The 17,000-nt window shown below is 44.5% G+C and overlaps 1 protein-coding gene across 7 annotated transcripts; it reads right to left on the bottom strand.

Moving 5' to 3' along the window:
* Positions 1 to 2,329: 2,329 nt before the first annotated feature.
* On the bottom strand, positions 2,330 to 16,370 carry pik3r3b (phosphoinositide-3-kinase, regulatory subunit 3b (gamma)). 7 transcript variants are annotated; one of them, XM_034530974.1, is made up of 10 exons: positions 16,222 to 16,337; positions 15,795 to 15,928; positions 8,391 to 8,526; positions 7,467 to 7,565; positions 7,121 to 7,301; positions 6,075 to 6,200; positions 5,659 to 5,978; positions 4,986 to 5,060; positions 4,690 to 4,860; positions 2,330 to 3,650 (listed from the first exon to the last, which is right to left on the bottom strand). In XM_034530974.1, coding segments are annotated over exons 1-10 (1,443 nt in total). In that variant the 5' UTR covers positions 16,224 to 16,337; the 3' UTR covers positions 2,330 to 3,451. The 7 variants fall into 7 exon arrangements, with proteins under 7 accessions (XP_034386865.1, XP_034386868.1, XP_034386871.1 ...); XM_034530976.1 differs by having other exon boundaries at positions 3,452 to 3,650; positions 15,795 to 15,940; positions 16,285 to 16,370; XM_034530975.1 differs by having other exon boundaries at positions 3,452 to 3,650; positions 15,795 to 15,940; positions 16,222 to 16,339.
* Between the last annotated feature and the right edge of the window lie 630 nt (positions 16,371 to 17,000).

Genomic DNA, 17,000 nt, shown 5'->3' with positions numbered 1-17,000 from the left:
TGAAACATTACGCTAGCGCCTGTAGCCACAGTCTGTGCGAAAGGAAAAGAAATGCCGATGTCGGCGGTTGCCCCGACAACACGAGGAAACGTGAGCCAAGTCGGAGCGGCGCGTGCTGTCGGACAGTCCTGGACAAGCTTGAGAAACTCCCTGCAGACGGCGGAAAACAAAAAAATTGTGACATTTACCTACTAATTCCCGAGTGTCCTAAAATGTGGACAAACGAAAAAGTCCCATTTCGTGTCTGAATTCGACAATGGCCCCTGAAGTAGGACACAGCCAACATCTCGCCCCATATGCCGTAAAGTGTAATGTGTCTCGCTGTCGACGAAGCCTTTCTTCCTCCGCACCTGCTCTAGTTAAAATGGGGGGGGGGGGGGACTACTGGGGCCGGCAGTGTGACGACAGCGCCGTCGTCGGGGGTTACTACGCTGTAGGGTATCGAGGAGGACGTTGAAACGGGGTTCGAGATAAACGCATGGTGGGTACAACCGAGGTTGTATCATTCATTCACAAAGACTCCTCTGCTGCTTCTCAAGCAATGGCCCTCTTCCTTCAACCTGCTGCACTCATTCAGACATACCTGTGTCTGTGTGTGTGTGTGTGTGTGTGTGTGTGTGTGTGTGTGTGGCCCATACACTCTGATGCTGGCTTATCCTACTGTGAAAAAAACCCCGACAGAGATGGAGAAAGCTTTGTCTGACTTTGTAACCAGCCTTTAAAAAAAATAAAATAGTTTTTGGTCGAGGCCCTCACAAATGTTATCCTGTAAAAATAATAATAACAAAGTTGTGTGAAACAATTTTGGACAGCTGCCTTTGTTTGCCAATAACAAGGTCAAGATACCATCTGCCCTTCCTCGCAGCTCTGCTAACCTTCGCTTTCCATCCTTTAAATAGCTGCAGATTGTGAGACAGGCAGTGACGGGACGGCTGCCTGGGGACACCAGGCCCGCCAGCCCCTCCCCTCCCCCAACGCTGTTCATGGCCTCAGAGATGTCGCTCTATAAAAGGAACAGCCAATGGGTGCGCTTCATCTTATTGCAACAACAGCCAATCAGCAATACAGAATTTAAAATTTCTAGGAAGAATAGAATGCAACTTGTTTTTTGTTGGGTTTGTCTCTTCAACTTTTGAAGACTTTTTTTATTGTGTGATGCTTCTTTGTGTGTCTTTGACAGAAAATGCTTCCACTGGTTATAAAGTCAAGCACCGGGAAGAAGATCCGAGTTTAACAAAAAAAAAAGAAAAAAGAAAGAAAGAAGAAAACTGTAACAAAATAAAAGAAAAGCGGAAACGAAGCAATCAGACAAACAAACTGAGTTTCACTCTAAAACGCTTCCTGTGCACTTTGATTATCTCTCGACCTCAGTGACCTCTGGACTACGTTAACCAAACGCTAGATTGCACGTTCATTCAAGTTCAGTATTTTCTTCTCAAGTCTGCGTCTTCAGCTCGGGACATCGCCTCCGTTTACCTGCTATCTGTGTTACACATTTTGTTTCCTTTTTTAAATTTTTTTTTAATCAAAGCCTATTATTTCTGAAGGTTTTGAACAAAAACACAAACAGTCCCAGTTTTTCAACCCACAGTCATTATCTTCATGTTTCTTTCACTCGTGTCTTTTTAAAATTTTTTTAAACCACACATAAAATGGGTTTCAGGTTCCCTGGTCAGACTGGTTCTCCTACCAGCTCTTAAGAGGATGATTTTGCTGAATCTGACCATTTGTTACCTTTTTTTTTGTTGTCGTCTGGTTAAAGTGTAGCACCATTTGTGATTGGGACCTCAGCACTCGGTATGTTAAGCCCTGATTCGGCCACACAGAGCTCCCTGGAAGAGTCAGGGCCCAATTTCCGGTTTTGCCGGCCTGGTTCGGCGCAGAAACTTAAATCGGTTTGATGCAAACCGCCGAACCAGAAAAGTAGCCGGCATCGGCGATCTATGCCGACGGCGTCACGGCGCTAAATCCAGCAGGTATTGCATTCGTTATGAGCAATGTAACAATGGGATTACCATAATTATGCGTTGGTTTATAAAAAGGACCAAATGAGCCACTGGTCTTGTTCACAGGACACCAAGTGGTTGAATGTGGTATAGCTCCGGTGTTTGGCTAAGTATCAAACCGGCTAACTTGGCTCGCCAGCGCACTTAATGCACATCGAGCGAAGAAGACCGAACTGGAGCCGCAGAGTCTGTGAGGAATTGGATTCAAGCGTTGATAAAGTAGAAAATAGTTGAAAACAAAAAACAACCCCCGTAGGGGAAAGCCTGGCGGGTGAATCGCAGAGCAATACAGAGTGCAGAGGCCACACACGGGACTCGTTTAAGTGCTTCATAATCCACCATCTGTATTTACAGAAGGTCTTGGCGTTTCTGTTCACGTACCATTTGGTTTTCCAAAAAGGCTATTTGGTGCGCAAGCACATGGCCCAAAACTCGGTTTTATGTGTGGTCTTCAAACACACCATTCATTTCTTTTTCTTCGCTCTTTTTCTCCATTCACAAAAAGAAAGAAAAACACACACTAGCTGACTCCTTGCCCTCCCCCTCTCCCCTCCACACCAACTTTGGTCTCTGGTTCTGATCTGTGACATTGGCAAAAAAACTAACTATGTTCCAGCAAAGCAAAAATAATACAAAAAAACCCCTCTACAGTTAGTATAAAAGCAAGCCTTTTGTCCTTCTTTTTAGACTACACAACTGTTTGGTGTCACTTGTGCCCCACCCTCCCCCTAAACCCTTCAGCAGCGGTCTACATGGAGGAACACTTCATAAAATGAGTGTCCGTTGTCTCGTTATGCTACATTATTTTTGCTTTTTCGTACGCAGAGGGACAGGACAGACACTTGACATCATCTCCTCTTGCATGTACCACAAACAAAGTTACGAGAAACAAAAGGAAACATCTGGAGAAAAAAAAGACAAAAAAAAAAGGTTGCGTAATATAATCATCTGAGGTGCAAACTAAAAAGAACGGGAAAGAAACCAAAAAGAAACATTTGGGAATGTTTTGTAGCCGTCTTCGTCCTCTTTCGCGTGTTTAGTTTTTTGAGTTTCCTGTAAAAAGTCTGAGCTGGAGTTTAGGTAGCAGCGGGGTCAATCTGAAACTCTGAAGTGTCCTACTCCGCTTCCTTTCCTCCTTCCTTCAGTCGTGTTTTTTTCTTTTCTTTTTTTTTTCACATTCACAAACATTTAAAACTTCCTTGTGCAAATCAAGCAGTCTTTAGAAAGAATGCCCTCCGAAATTGTTCTTGTAAAAATATATAACTCCAAGGTGGCTGACGTGTGTGTTGCAGCTAGTGTTTAATTTGTTTCTATCTTTATCGGGTCTGGTGTTGGGGGTTGCTTTGTATTTCAACCAATCCCCCCTCCCCTCCATCTCCCCGTGCTCCATTCCCCAAGAAGGGGGTTGGTTTACTGTCTATGTGGGGGGTGTGGCTGGGTGGGGTTCATCTGCGTCCGGAGGGCATCTGTGCGTAGACGGGGTATGCGAGGCGCACGTTGAGCGAGTCGTTGTGCTGCACCAGGGAGGTCTGGTGGTAGTGGAGCACCAGGTCCTTCAGGCTGCTGTACAGGTTGTATGGTTCGGCGAAGCCGAAGCCCCGAGCTGTGCTGTAGATCACGCAGTGCTTCACCTCGCCTTCAACACTGAGGACACAGAGAAGACAAGTTCAGTCAAGCTGGCTAGTCAGGATTTTAGACAATCATTCAGGATGACCCCGCAAGCATCACTTCAGGATAAAGCAGTGCTCTCTGGGTTTGTTTTTCTAAGTGAAACTGTCTTTGAACGATGTGGAGGAGTCAGCTGGAGTCAGACACAGTTTATGAAAACATCCAGGAGCAAAAGTGGCCTCCCTTTTGTCTTCTACTGTCCTGTGGTTTCTCAGTCTCTCTGTTCGGCCATTGCTGTAAACACGTCTCAGTCTCTGTTGACTATAACCAGGCCAACCAACCTTGCAACGCAACAGGCGAGAATACGGCAACATGTAGGTAACTGTTGATTAGAGTGGAAATCTGTTTCATAAATCTTCGGTGGCTGCTTCCTTTCCACTCTAAAAACGGCCTTTAAATGATCAATGGTCTTGTCTTAAAGTTCTCTATCAGTTGCGCTCTTCTAGTCTTCCGACCACTCAAAACACTTCACGTCATCATTCGCCCATTTCCCTGATACATCACGTTAGCGCCTGTAGCCACAGTCTGTGCATAAGGAAAAATATATAAATGATGGCGGGGGCTACCATGCAAAGTGCCACCGGCCCATCTAATCATTCAATCACACTCACGCGCCAATTTTGGGGTTAAGTGTCTTGCCCAAGGACGACCCTGCGCTTCGACTGAGCCACTGCCGCCCAATGGGTTCCTAAATTGGTTCCAGATAATTTCCTGAAACCCCATTTGTTCCATGATTTTGTAGAAAGACACTGCTACCGAGATTTAAAAAAGGTAATCGCTCCGCTATCCAACAATTGGAAAAATGTCATTTTGCAAACCAAGGCTAATGCTAATCACTGTTACAAAGAAATAATAAATCGACACACGTCACCTGAAGGTCGATAAGAAATTAACAAACATCTGTATCCTGTCGTGTGCACTTCTACCCCCCCCCCCCCCCCCCCCCCCCCTCCACAGATGTAGTAGAAATAGTTTTTAAAATGTCCGTCGCACGCCACATCCTGTGTGTACTCACATTACGGAGCAGGCGTAGCAGCCCTTTTTGCTGCTCTCTCGGATGAGAAATGCTCCGTCTGGCTTCCCGGTGAGCAGCTCCTCCGCCTCCGTCCGGTTCAGGTCGCCGACGAACCAGCTCTTCTCGTCGTAGTGAGGCAGGTTCTCATCCTCCTCGCTCACGAAGTAGCCTCTGCACCCACACAAACAGCGAGACGGACACACGGTGAACAAGGCTGCAGGGCAGAGCAAGTGAACACAGCGGTCGCTCGACAGCGGCAACGGTTTCGCTACAGAGCAGCGAGGGAAAAGACTCACTCGTCAGTATTTTCGTTCTTGATTCCCAGCCAGTCGTTAATTCGTTTTTGACGAACTCCTTTGTGATTGAGCCAGCTAGAGAGAGAGAGAGAGAGAGAGAGAGAGGAGAGAGACACATTACTACCAATAGGATTCGGTTTAAGAGGCTTCTTCCAGTTACAACACTGTTTTATGATGCTCTGAGTAAACGTCAGACTGAACAGAAATTGAATTAGCCTCCGACAAATGTTTTCACAGAAGGAGTACGGCTCTGTCACTCCTAGAAACAAAGCAGAACATCTCCGGGAGAACCAGAGCTTCAGTGACGCGGAAAACACAAGTTTCTAATCAAGCGGCACGACGGTCCCAACACGTCCGTTGTCCTGTAGGCCGCATGACTAAAATGTGGTCTGCTGTTGAAGCGAGTGTAATTCCAAATTATAACGAGACGAGCACAAATAATTTGTGTTTCCTGTTCGGCCATTGCTGTAAACACTTTAAAAGTTTACCGTTCAGATTGCCATGCTTTACTTTAATGAGCTAATCACAAGTGTAAGCCCAACCAGACCACTCTAGCATCAAAACCAAGATAACGTGAGGTGCTTTTTGTTTATCAATATATCATTGTTTACTAAGCTGGGCCACAAGGCGCCTGCCTGCTGTAGTAACAACCATCCAAGTCTTCTGCACTTACACTAGATACTGGTCCCTGATCTTGCGCAGCTGTATGAGGTCGGGCTTCAGGCTGTTCATCTTCTTGTCGGTCTCCCGGTTGTCCATGGCTTGCGTCTTCAGGTCCTGCTCCAGCCGCACCTTGCTGTCGTGGATCTCTCCGAGCCGAGACTTGAGCTTCTCGTAGTTCATCATGATCCTCTCGATCTCCTTGTCGTTGCCCTCGCGGCGGAAGCGCTCGATGTAGTCCTTGCTGTAGCGCTCCTGCGTGTGGCACTGCTCCTCGAAGATCTTGATGGTCTCGTTGAAGGCTTCGATGGCCGTCCGCTTCATCTGGATCTCCTGCGGGGAGGAGAGAAGAGGAGGTGAGCGAGCGGACGGGAAACGTGCACTTCTTTTTTTTTTTTTTCTTACGGCAAAACTTAAGGGCGTGCGTACCTGCGACATCTTGGTGTATTCTTCGTACAGTCTGTCATACTCTTTGCTCTTATCCTGGTACTGATTGTGGTATTCCTGAAGCTTCTTCCCCACAGCGTCAATATTATCCTCCTTCACCAGCTGGTCCTGAGGGATTGAGAAGGAGAAACGAAAAAGCCTTTAGAGAGCAAGCGGTGCATAGAAACTCAAGACGGGGGTGGAAGCTACCTTCACCCCTGATTCTGCTTAGCGAGTGTGACTCCTGAACAGGCTCGTTAATTAACCACCCACAATGCCCTGGGTGGATCGCAAGGTATGCATCGCTCTGAGTAATGACTCAGTAGAGCGAGGGGATGGAGGGAATAAATGCAACGACTGCCCTTTGACACCGCGGATGTGTGCAATTATTTAGGGAGCGTGGCACGGGGGCCGGCAAGCGGGGCTATATTTCAGCGAGTGTGGATTTTGCTGCCGCTGCAGTTTTGAGTGGAAACACCCAGCGCGAGCCACCGGGTGTAGAGGAGGAGGAGGAGGAGGAGGAGGAGGAGGGGTTTAAGAGGAAACTGGTTGGAAAGGCCAAGGTAGTAGAAACTGATGGATTAGTAAGAGGGAGTTATTTATGCCCTCAAGATCCAACAACACTATTGAAGAAAAGTTCAGATTTCATTCTTTTGTTCCCTATTGGTTACGATCACATTTCAGCAGATGTGCCAAACAGATGAGCTACCAGAACGGTTACAAACTTATGGAAATCAAATCAAATATTCTAAACCACAGAAAACAAAGAGACCCCCGCCCAGAATCTGTCCACTGCATTGTAAAATTGCCTGTTCACATAATTACACTATATAGTCAAAAGTATGTGCTACAGCTACATAATACACCTCTGTGTGATGGTTGCGCAACCACACATCAATCAACAAGTCCTTTGTTTTGTTCTACGATAAAACTAATTGCGACTAATTGAGATGAAAATGAGACGCGGGTCGTAAAGACCATGGCATTTTCCTTCTTCAATAAAGTCGTAACAAATGGAGGCAGTGTGCATCATGTTGGGAGTTGCATACCTGCTGGAAGCGGGAGATGGGGTACATGAGTTTGACGTCCAGCTTGGTGTTGTACTGAGCCAGAGACTCATGTCTGTAGTGGCTGATGAGCTCCACCACCGAGGCGAACGTCAGTGGGTCGGAGAAGCCGTACTTCCCGTCCCGGTGGTAGATCTTTATCAGCTTGTTGTTTCCCCCTTTCCTGGAAGAAGAAAAGCGGGCACACGTGCAAAAAGATGAGTACATGTCGACGCCACATTCGAACATGGAATGAGTCCCTGAGTCAAATGATCCTTCTCGACATCCACGCCAACACCTTCTAGTTCGGGCTCAGTTCCCCCACACACACTCCGACAAACTGAAGTACCTCAGTGTGAGTGTGTAGTCGCCCTGCATCTTGGTGGAAGCGTCCCGGACCAGGAAAGTCCCATCCGGCATGTCTCTGAGCTTATCATTCACCTCCTCCCTGAAGACCAAACAAACAATTGAATTAGTTGAGTGATCTGTGTACAAATGTTTTTTTATGTGTTGCAGGCGTTGAGGACTTTGCTCACAACCATACGCCTCAAAGTAAATAGTCCATCAATTAAACGATGGAGGGAGTGACTGGGCAGACTGGTCCGAGCCAACAGCATCTCTGCTCTGCAAGTGTGTGAAAGGTGGCAGACTGGCTGTCTGCACTGTAGGTGTGGTTATCGTCCAAGTATGTGTGGATTGTGGCTGAGAGCTAACCTGCACTTAGGACAGCCTACGGTGACAAAAGGCCTCAACAGTTCAGACTCATCACTTTTACAGATTTACTTTAGGAAAACACACATTTTGTGAAAAGGATTATCCTGCTGATGTTCTGAAACTCAACTCTAAAGGAGAAATATAAGGGCTTGGCTCGAGCAAGAATCTGGATTCATTTACTGAAACTTGACAATAAAGTATATACCACACAATACATAACTCTTTGTGACAACTGAGGAATTTTCTTTTCGTTGCAACATATTTTATCATAAAGTTGTCTCGTAAGTCATTCTTTTTGTTTTACCGAGTTACGGCTTTAAAATCAAGAAAGATGAATGGCCTTTGATACAGTTAATACATCTAGTAAGGAGGACATGTCAGATGTACCAGGACCTTTGGTACATCTTACACCCCCCCAAATTCTTATCGCTCTACATGCTACTATCAAATAAAGGTCAATAAGGTTTTTTTTTTGGGATAAGGATTTGTGATAAGATATAATCTGCTCAGTAACTGTATCTTAAGACCCAGCATGTGTGTGTGTGTGTGTGTGTGTTACCTGGATATGTCACCCCAGTACCACTCGGCCTCCTGCAGCGAGCCTCCCGCTCCTCCGTCCTTGGTGCCATTGCTGCCGCCCACTCCCAACCCGACTGAGCAGGGCTGCTGTGGCTTCGCTGGCTTCGGAGGAAGAGCTGAGGTGGGGGAGGGGGAAGAGAGAAAGAGACAATGCGTTATTATTGGTTACTAAAAAAAGGAGCTGGTATACATATATGCACTGTGCAACTGTACAACACTGAGGGCAACCACCCATCCGTGACTGCTGATGGAGGGCAAGCGGAAGCGGCGTTACTGCTCAAGTTAATACTCTCCAGATATTTCATTACTTCAGGGCTTCGTGCGAACAATTACACCAGAACAGGCGAGAGTGTATTCCATGCACACATACTTCATATGCAAATTGTAACAGAGCAGCTGTTTTATACTTCCACACAGCGGTGCAGTTGGTGACCGTGTTGTTATTAATCACACAGGCAAACGGCACAAGAACAGCCCATTTATCACCACAGTAATTATTCTGTCATAAACCACATGCGAGACACGAACACACGCGCACACGCATAAGCACACACACACGCACACGCACACGCACGCCTGTGAGACGTTTTAGGTCCCGAAGAAGGAGAAGGAAGTTCTGCAAACATTTTGGTCTTCACAGAGTTCGGTCTTTGCACTCGTCCTCATGTTAATCTTCTAAAGTTGAGATCACAGCAGATGATGTTAAACTTTAACTCTGGTTTGCACTGAATGCAATTTCTGAAATAGCGTGTAGCCTAACGAAAGATTGTGCAAGTCTAATTATTATTATTATTATTATTTTAAAACGGTACACTTTAAAGAAAATAAGCATGCGTTTGTATTTTTCTCAAGAGTTTATTTTTTCTCAAAAAAATATGTATTGATTTGGGGGAGGGGAGTGCGTCAATCAAGCAATCCACATAATTAGAAATGCACATTGCCAGCAGCGTTTTAAAGGCTGAAGATAAATCCCGCCTGAACGCTAACAGCGTAACAAGGCTTGTTGGGATAGTTGGGTTATTGAAGTATGGTACGATATATGGACATGATCTCAATCATTTTTGCTGACCTCGTTATTTCCCTTTGCGAGTACACGCGTTAGACCTGGGACGTGCGCAGACGTTGCACATTTCTATTTGCAGAGCTCAAGAATCCATTGTAGTTACGTTTTATCCGTTAAAGATGTTGTTCATTGCTGTTATTTCTGGGACAGGCCTAATAAGCATAACAAGCAGAAGTACTTGCGTTTGCTGCCATGCTGTGTGCCAACAGAGAGCTAGCCTGAATATGACCCACAGTACCAACAACCACCCCCAAGGTTTTTAGAAGTCTCAACGCACATCTGGATACAGTTTAAGGAACAGCAGTGTAATTACTGGAGAGCTCCTACATCACAAATAAGTTAACTCGCACACACAGAGAGACAGAGACAGAAAAGACTGATTTGGAGGGAAAGTCCACTGATGAATGTACCCTGGTATGTCTCCTTCAGCTGGAGACTACATGCTCAGGCGGACGACTAGAGACCGACATGTGGAACACCCACATTGCACAGGGAGAGATGAATACGATACCCCAGTTTGTTGTGATGTTTTTAATGAAATTAGCATTGTCATTATAAGTCAAGTGCAATATGTACTTTAAGCATTGGTTTGGAAATTAATATGTGCAGCAATCATACATGTGCATCGACGTATTACACATCCACTAGTTTTATGGCCCTCTGGTGGTTTTGGAGCTCAAAGCACCCTATTTTATATATATATATTGTATGTGTATGTATATACATACATACAATATATACATATATACATACATACATACAGTATATACATATATATATATATATATAAAGTTGGAGAACTGATGAATTAAATAGGGTGCTTTGAGCTCCAAAACCACCAGAGGGCCATAAAACTAACGAATGTGTAATACGTCATTATGTCACAATTACACTTCAAAGAACATTTCTTTTGAGTTGTTTGAAACATTTAAATGTCCAACACACACTGGACAGCACGCGTGATACGCCTGCTCTTCTAAACCTCTGTCCTGCATGAAACAAGTCAAACTCACTCATGACAACCATCCTGCTAAAGAGGACGGGATCCGAAGACGTCGGCAAATATGAGAACGTACACAACTGTATTGTTCCAAGTCTGAAAATGAAATAAAAACCTACACAGCTACTGCATACGAGTCTAAGAGAGAGAGCAAGAGGGATGGTGAACAAAGGCAACCATCAGTGCAGCCCCCCTCCCCTTCTCCCCTCCCCCTCACCAGACAAAGGAGCAGCGCTCAGGCCCCCCCCCCCCACACACACACACGCACACACACAGCTGATCATTAGCACGACAGCTATTGACAAAGATCTTCACTGCGGCGCAAAGACCTTACGGCACACGTACAAAAAAACAAGCAGATACCCAAAAGTACGTGGCATGAATTGACCGTTGCAAATAAATCTGCTCCTCAAATCTGGTCCACTTTCCACTACTTTACATCTGGACAAAGTAAGGAGCTGCAGGTAGTGTGTGCGTGTGTGTGTGTGTGTGTGTGTGTGAGCATTTACAGTATGTGGGTGTGTATCAGCGTCACAACCACAAAAGTATGCACTTCTCACACATGGAGATGCTTTAGAGCACAAGACTCTTTACTTGTTAAATTGCTGCAACATTAGAACAAACAAATATATATATATATATATATATATTTATAAAAATATATATATATTTTATATATATATATATTTATAAATATATATAAAAAAATATATATAGCCTTTAAAATGTCAGAAAATCGTGAAAGTCTCAATTTCCCAGAGCCCAACACAACATCTTGAACTTTCAATTTTTGTCTGAGCAACAATTAAACCATTTTAAAATACAAAATTACAACATAGAGTGCAAGACAACTCACATTTGATAGACTGAAACCCGATAGTAATTGGTATTTTTGTTACACAAGCAACTTTCTGTGGATCGACCCATCATTGCAGTACTAATTCCCCAAATTGTAGAGTACAAAAGCAGACTCTGCAACAGAGAAACGATGAAGACAAATGCCAACACATGTCATGTGCTGCAAGAAGGAATCAAAGAGGGGGATGCAACAGCATGAAAGAGACATTGCAAATAAATGTGCACAGGTTGTAACGGGAAGAGTGGTGCACGAGAAAGCTAGCGAAGACGGAACAAAGGCAGCAATAAAAGAGAGGAAGAAGAAAAAAAATAGATCAAATGTGTCTCTTTGCCTACCGTCCTCAATCATCGCGCTCTCCGTTAGCTGCATGCTGTCACTCGTCTCTCAGCTGATTCCCTCCTCCTCTCTCTCACACTCACTCACTGCCCCTCTGTGTGTCTCTCTCACTCCTCCTCCTCTACCTCTACCTCCTCCTCCTCCTCCTCCTCCTCTACCTCCTCCTCCTGCTGCTCTCTGCTCAGTCAGACTGAAGAAAAGAGCAGAGCAAGGCTGATCCTAAAAGACAGATGAGATGATGCGCTAACTAATCCCAGCGTTGAGGCCCGCCCCCCTTGGCCAATCAGGACGCAGCGAGGGGGGCGTGCCTCGCAAGAGAGAAAGAAAGGAAAGAGGGAGGCGGAGTTATCCAGTGGTATTTCAATTCCTTCTGGGACACCACACACCCATACACACACGGCAGTGGAGCATCGAGCACTAAATCAACAGGTTGTCTCCTATTAACAGTGTGACTTGCGGCTGAACGTGTGTTTAAGAGTATATAATTTCAGTACATACACACACACACACACAACTAAAAACATATGCGCCGTGATCTAACAAATTAGGTCCGACGGTCCAAAACTTCATAGATATTACATTTACAATGGCATTGAGAAAAGCAGCGAATCCTCACGTTTGCCTTTTGAGACAAACATGAACACAAGCACAGCCAAAACCAATGAACCAACTGCCAGACCACCAACATAAATATCCCTTATCAAGTCAAATTATGTTCAGATTATGATCCTGATTCACTCAGTGACTTAATGGACAGGGCACCAAGCAATACGTCTCTTATGGACCACATGTCAATCCAATCCTACAAATGATGATGATGATGATGATGATGATGATGATGATGATGCTGATTACGTCCTTTGTGTGAAGAGGCTTTGACAGCTGTGCATGTCATTTGTGTCAAGAGCGGCAGGTCTATACTGCTGTTTTTTTCATATTGTAGCGCAGGTAGCAATTTCTGCTTAATGTTTGCACTTAAAAATCAGAGTTGGCACTTGAATCGTGCTTAAATGAGTTAATCCAGCAAAGTAACATAACTGTTAAATGGACTTCTATGATCACTTGTACTTAAATGTGCATAAATCGTGTTCCTCCAATGTGATTTTTTTTCTGAAGGTGAGTGCACTCATGTAGAAAAATCTATTATAATCTGGTCCTCATTATGGAATAATGCAGGGCTGCTTAATAGATCATGATCTCAACGGGAACATTTTTCCAATATTTATCACATTATGGCAAATTTGGGCAAATTATAGTTACAGATATTTAGATTGATTCTCAATGCAGTGACAGAATAATTTAAAAGTTAAAAAATATAAACAAACTATTTTCTAAAAACATCATAATATGATCATATCAAAACTGACCACAATTGACTAAGGACACTAACAAACAATTAGTTAATTATTGTAATGTATTATTGCCAAAGTAATATTACATGCAATTAATAATGACAATAATAATGCAGGTAGATTTGTAAAAAAATATGTGATACATTATCAGAATTAAAAAAACACATGTAGAAATGATGTAAACTGCGAGGAAAGAGGAAGTTTCTGTGCATGTTGGGTTTTCATGCTGGGCAGATGGGATGCAAAACCACCTGAAGGGAAGGACAACGGCAAAGTAATGTGCAGAAAACCCTCTGGTGTGGTCCTTTAACAATAATCCCCCGGCAATTTTCCTTCGGAAGACGAGACTCATCGTGCACCCCACATATGCACACAAGTAATCACACACACACACACAGCATTGTATGCCCTTTGGATCACATGTCAGTTATGTCAAAACAAAAAAGACACGCAGAGGCGCAGACAGGATGAGCTCATTCAGGCAAAAGAGGAAACACTCACACACAAAAAGACCTATAATAATGTACAACTCACTGAAGGAGCTAGAGATACAAGTGTGGCTGCATTGTACAACAAAAAAAAAAGTACAAAATGCACCTTTTTTATTATATATGTCATCTTTGTGGACTGTATTATTCACAGTGTGGAGTGAGCACAATTGCTCATTAAACGGTCATGAAATTAGCAGGTTTTTTTTCTTTAAAAAAAAAAAACCATTACTCTTTGTCAACCAAGGACAATGACCCTCTGCGTGAATGAATGAATAGCTCCGGGTGCTATAAAAGCAAAGGTCCAGCGGCAGTTAAGTGTGTGAATCACCAGTAAAGGGGCCAGTGTGTTGCATTCACATCCGACGCATCTAGTCGACGAGCGCTGTCCATTCACTCTACTGTAGCTCCAACACAATGACTGTTGAGCGGAGGGAGAAAGGGAGAGGGAGAAAGAGAGAGAGAGAGAGAGAGGAAGGCAGGACAGAGAAAAATGGCAAGAAAGAGGATCAATGCCTCTCCCGTTCAGTTAGGAGGCAAAACAAAAAGGGAAAAGGTAACTTTAAAACGAGCAGAGAGAAAGAGGAAAGTGGAGATACTGCACCAGCCCACTTCACCTGGACTTCAATCTCCCTCAAACGAAAGAATCAAACAAAGCACTTCAGGGTTTTTTTTCATGAACCGAGCAGAAAAACAGAGCTCTGCATGCAGCACACTTGCTGGCACAAACTTCACACAAGGTGAAAAATACCATCCTATGTGAAGTTTACAATCAGTGTATTCTAATGGTTGAAATACTTTTGTTTGATAAAACCCTCGTCACCTTAGGGATTTAAAAAATATATATATGTATGCATCCTCTCCGCAACATGCCAAAGATGAGACACAATGCTGCACTTTATGGTGGCTGCAGAATATACAGTACATCTCAATAGATGGGAGGAGAGAATGGAGGAGGGGGGGGGACAGAGCTACCGGGCAAACTGCATTCAACAGCGCCTCCTGGAAACAACACAACGTCCCACATCTGCGCCATGATCCATTCAGCGCACCGAGGAGAGGGAGGGGGGAGTAGGAGTCAAATGACACTGGCACAATTGCCGAGGAATTAATGAATGAAGGCAGGAATGAATGCAACATATTCAATTCGGGGTGACAGTTTGCTAGAGGAGAGGGGGAGGGGGCACAAATGCATGTCGGTAATTGATGTTAGGATTATGAAATGCTCGGGACCCTTTTTCCCCGGTTCTGATCCGTAATCCGCCCCCCCCCCCCCATCCATCCCCCCATCTCTCTGTTCTCGGTGTCCCATCCCCCCCTTCCTTTCCCCCAGTCGTCGGCACCGGCTCCGGAGCGAAAGTCGAGACGATCCGGATCATCATCATCCAGACTTGTATTGCGTAGTCACGTTAATAATAGAGAGAAAAACGCGCAGGTTGTTGCAGAGATTAGAGACTGGCTTCAAGAAGGGAACTCGGAAGCAAAGGACTGCGTTGGTGGGTTTTTCCCCAAACATATATTTGGGCTGCGATGTCTGCCATCTTTGTCATTTATGTATCATAACGCATTACATGCAGGTGGTCAGAGGAGGATATCGGATAACTATCGTCTCCAAAAAATGAGTCTGCGAGTGCATCTTTTGGAGAACTGTCGCTACTGTCACAGCATATGATAGCATATATATATATATATATATATATATATATATATATATATATATATATATATATACACACATATACACGACGGCGCATTCACGCGACAACTGTGGCATCGGAGAGGAAAGAAAAACGGAGTAAATCGGGTTAAAGCATTGTCATCCGTGCAGCAAACTGTAATTTATAGCTACAAAAATGACGCTTTTATTCAAGCTCAAGTTACCTGCAACAACCGGCCTACAACTAAACAATGATTATGCGAGGCTAATGTATGAACCCGTGGCAATGATGATTCCCTGCAAAAAACCCCAACATTTAAAATAAAACACCACCATAAATGAGCAGTCACACGTTTATACAATGGAAGAAGAAAGAAAAAAAAAAATCACTCGAGGGACGACGACCCGAACGTCGGTAAGGATCTAGTTAGTTAGCTGACGTTACCCCGTACGGTGAGGACCGCCGGGGGCCAGGACGCGACGTTACGCTTTAAAACTTTCCACCGATTTGAGCGGACACAAACGCAACACCTCTCCAGCGAGCCCCGGCCCAACTTTCCTGTCCGACTCCAGCCCCAGCCGTCACGACCCCACCGCCCCCCTAACCTAACCCTCATGCCCCCCCTTACCTGGAGGTTGGTCCATTTCCAGATAAAATATCAGCTCCGTGGAGTAGGGCATCATCACGTCCCTCCAGTCTCCTTCCTCGCCGGCTTTTTCCGCTGTCCAGACCGTATTATACATTGCTTGCGTGTGGCTTAACCTGACAATCGTTCTCCACGAAAAAAGGAAGGAACAGAACCTTGTAAAAACGCAAATGGGTGGCAAAAAAACTAAAAACAAACTGACATATGAAAAATATCTCGATGAGATAAGATAATCTATCTATCTACTTAGAAGTCTTCTATCTGAAATCCTGCTTCAGACTGGAATAAATAGGCGAACTGTGTACAAAAAGCACTGGGCTGCTCCCTCCGACATAATAATAGAGTGAATAACTCGGGGCTCTTCATGAAGGCCCTCTATATGTGTATATGCACACACACACATACATACATATATATAGATATATATATAAAAGCGTCCTTTTAAACGGTGGAAAGTAGATGCCAGCTCTACATTTCAGTCCCCTCTCCTTTTCCGCCGTTGGTGCCGCCGGCTTGCTAGCTTCATTTTAAGAAGAGCACTGACAAGAGGAGGCTGGCTGAGGCTGACATCGGCTGGGACGAACCACTACGCCGCAGCATACAGGGGTGGACGGGGTTAACTTCCCGAACTGTGATACACGGAAACGAAATACAAATGGCTCCTTGTTGTAATGGATATTGAGAAACTGTACCAGCCAGTAAACATTACTTGTATTTAACCTATTCATTCCGCTCACACGTTCTGCCTGTATTATAATAGTACAAGACCCCCCCCCACCCGTTCTTGGTTAGACTCTTTCTTTCCCAGGCCCGACGCTGACAGAACCCCTCTGTGCGCAAACTCAGAAGCTGAATTTGAAAGCCAATAGGGAAATTATTTCAGCCTCTGAAGAGCAACTTACAAATTCTGTGGTTTTCCAGTCAGATCCGTACCTTCCTACTGCCTGTCTGTAAGTCACTACGAACTACATGCTGCTACTGCTGCAGCCACTCTGGGGTATGACATAACAGGGTACATGAATACGGAGCCACCAAACATTATGTAAAGACCATGCCAGTGTTTGTTCACGTGTAAACCCAAATTACAAATTAACAGTAGTTTATTTGACTCAATCCCACATTCACCATCCTGCTACTGCAAATACTTACTCGAGGACCACATGTAGATTAATGCCCCTATGAAAATTG

Source organism: Cyclopterus lumpus, chromosome 4, assembly GCF_009769545.1.
Source record: "Cyclopterus lumpus isolate fCycLum1 chromosome 4, fCycLum1.pri, whole genome shotgun sequence".
NCBI classification, from domain to species: Eukaryota; Metazoa; Chordata; class Actinopteri; order Perciformes; family Cyclopteridae; genus Cyclopterus; species Cyclopterus lumpus.
The sequence above is the reverse complement of the archived record's forward strand: the minus strand, read 5'-3'. Positions and strand labels throughout refer to the sequence as shown.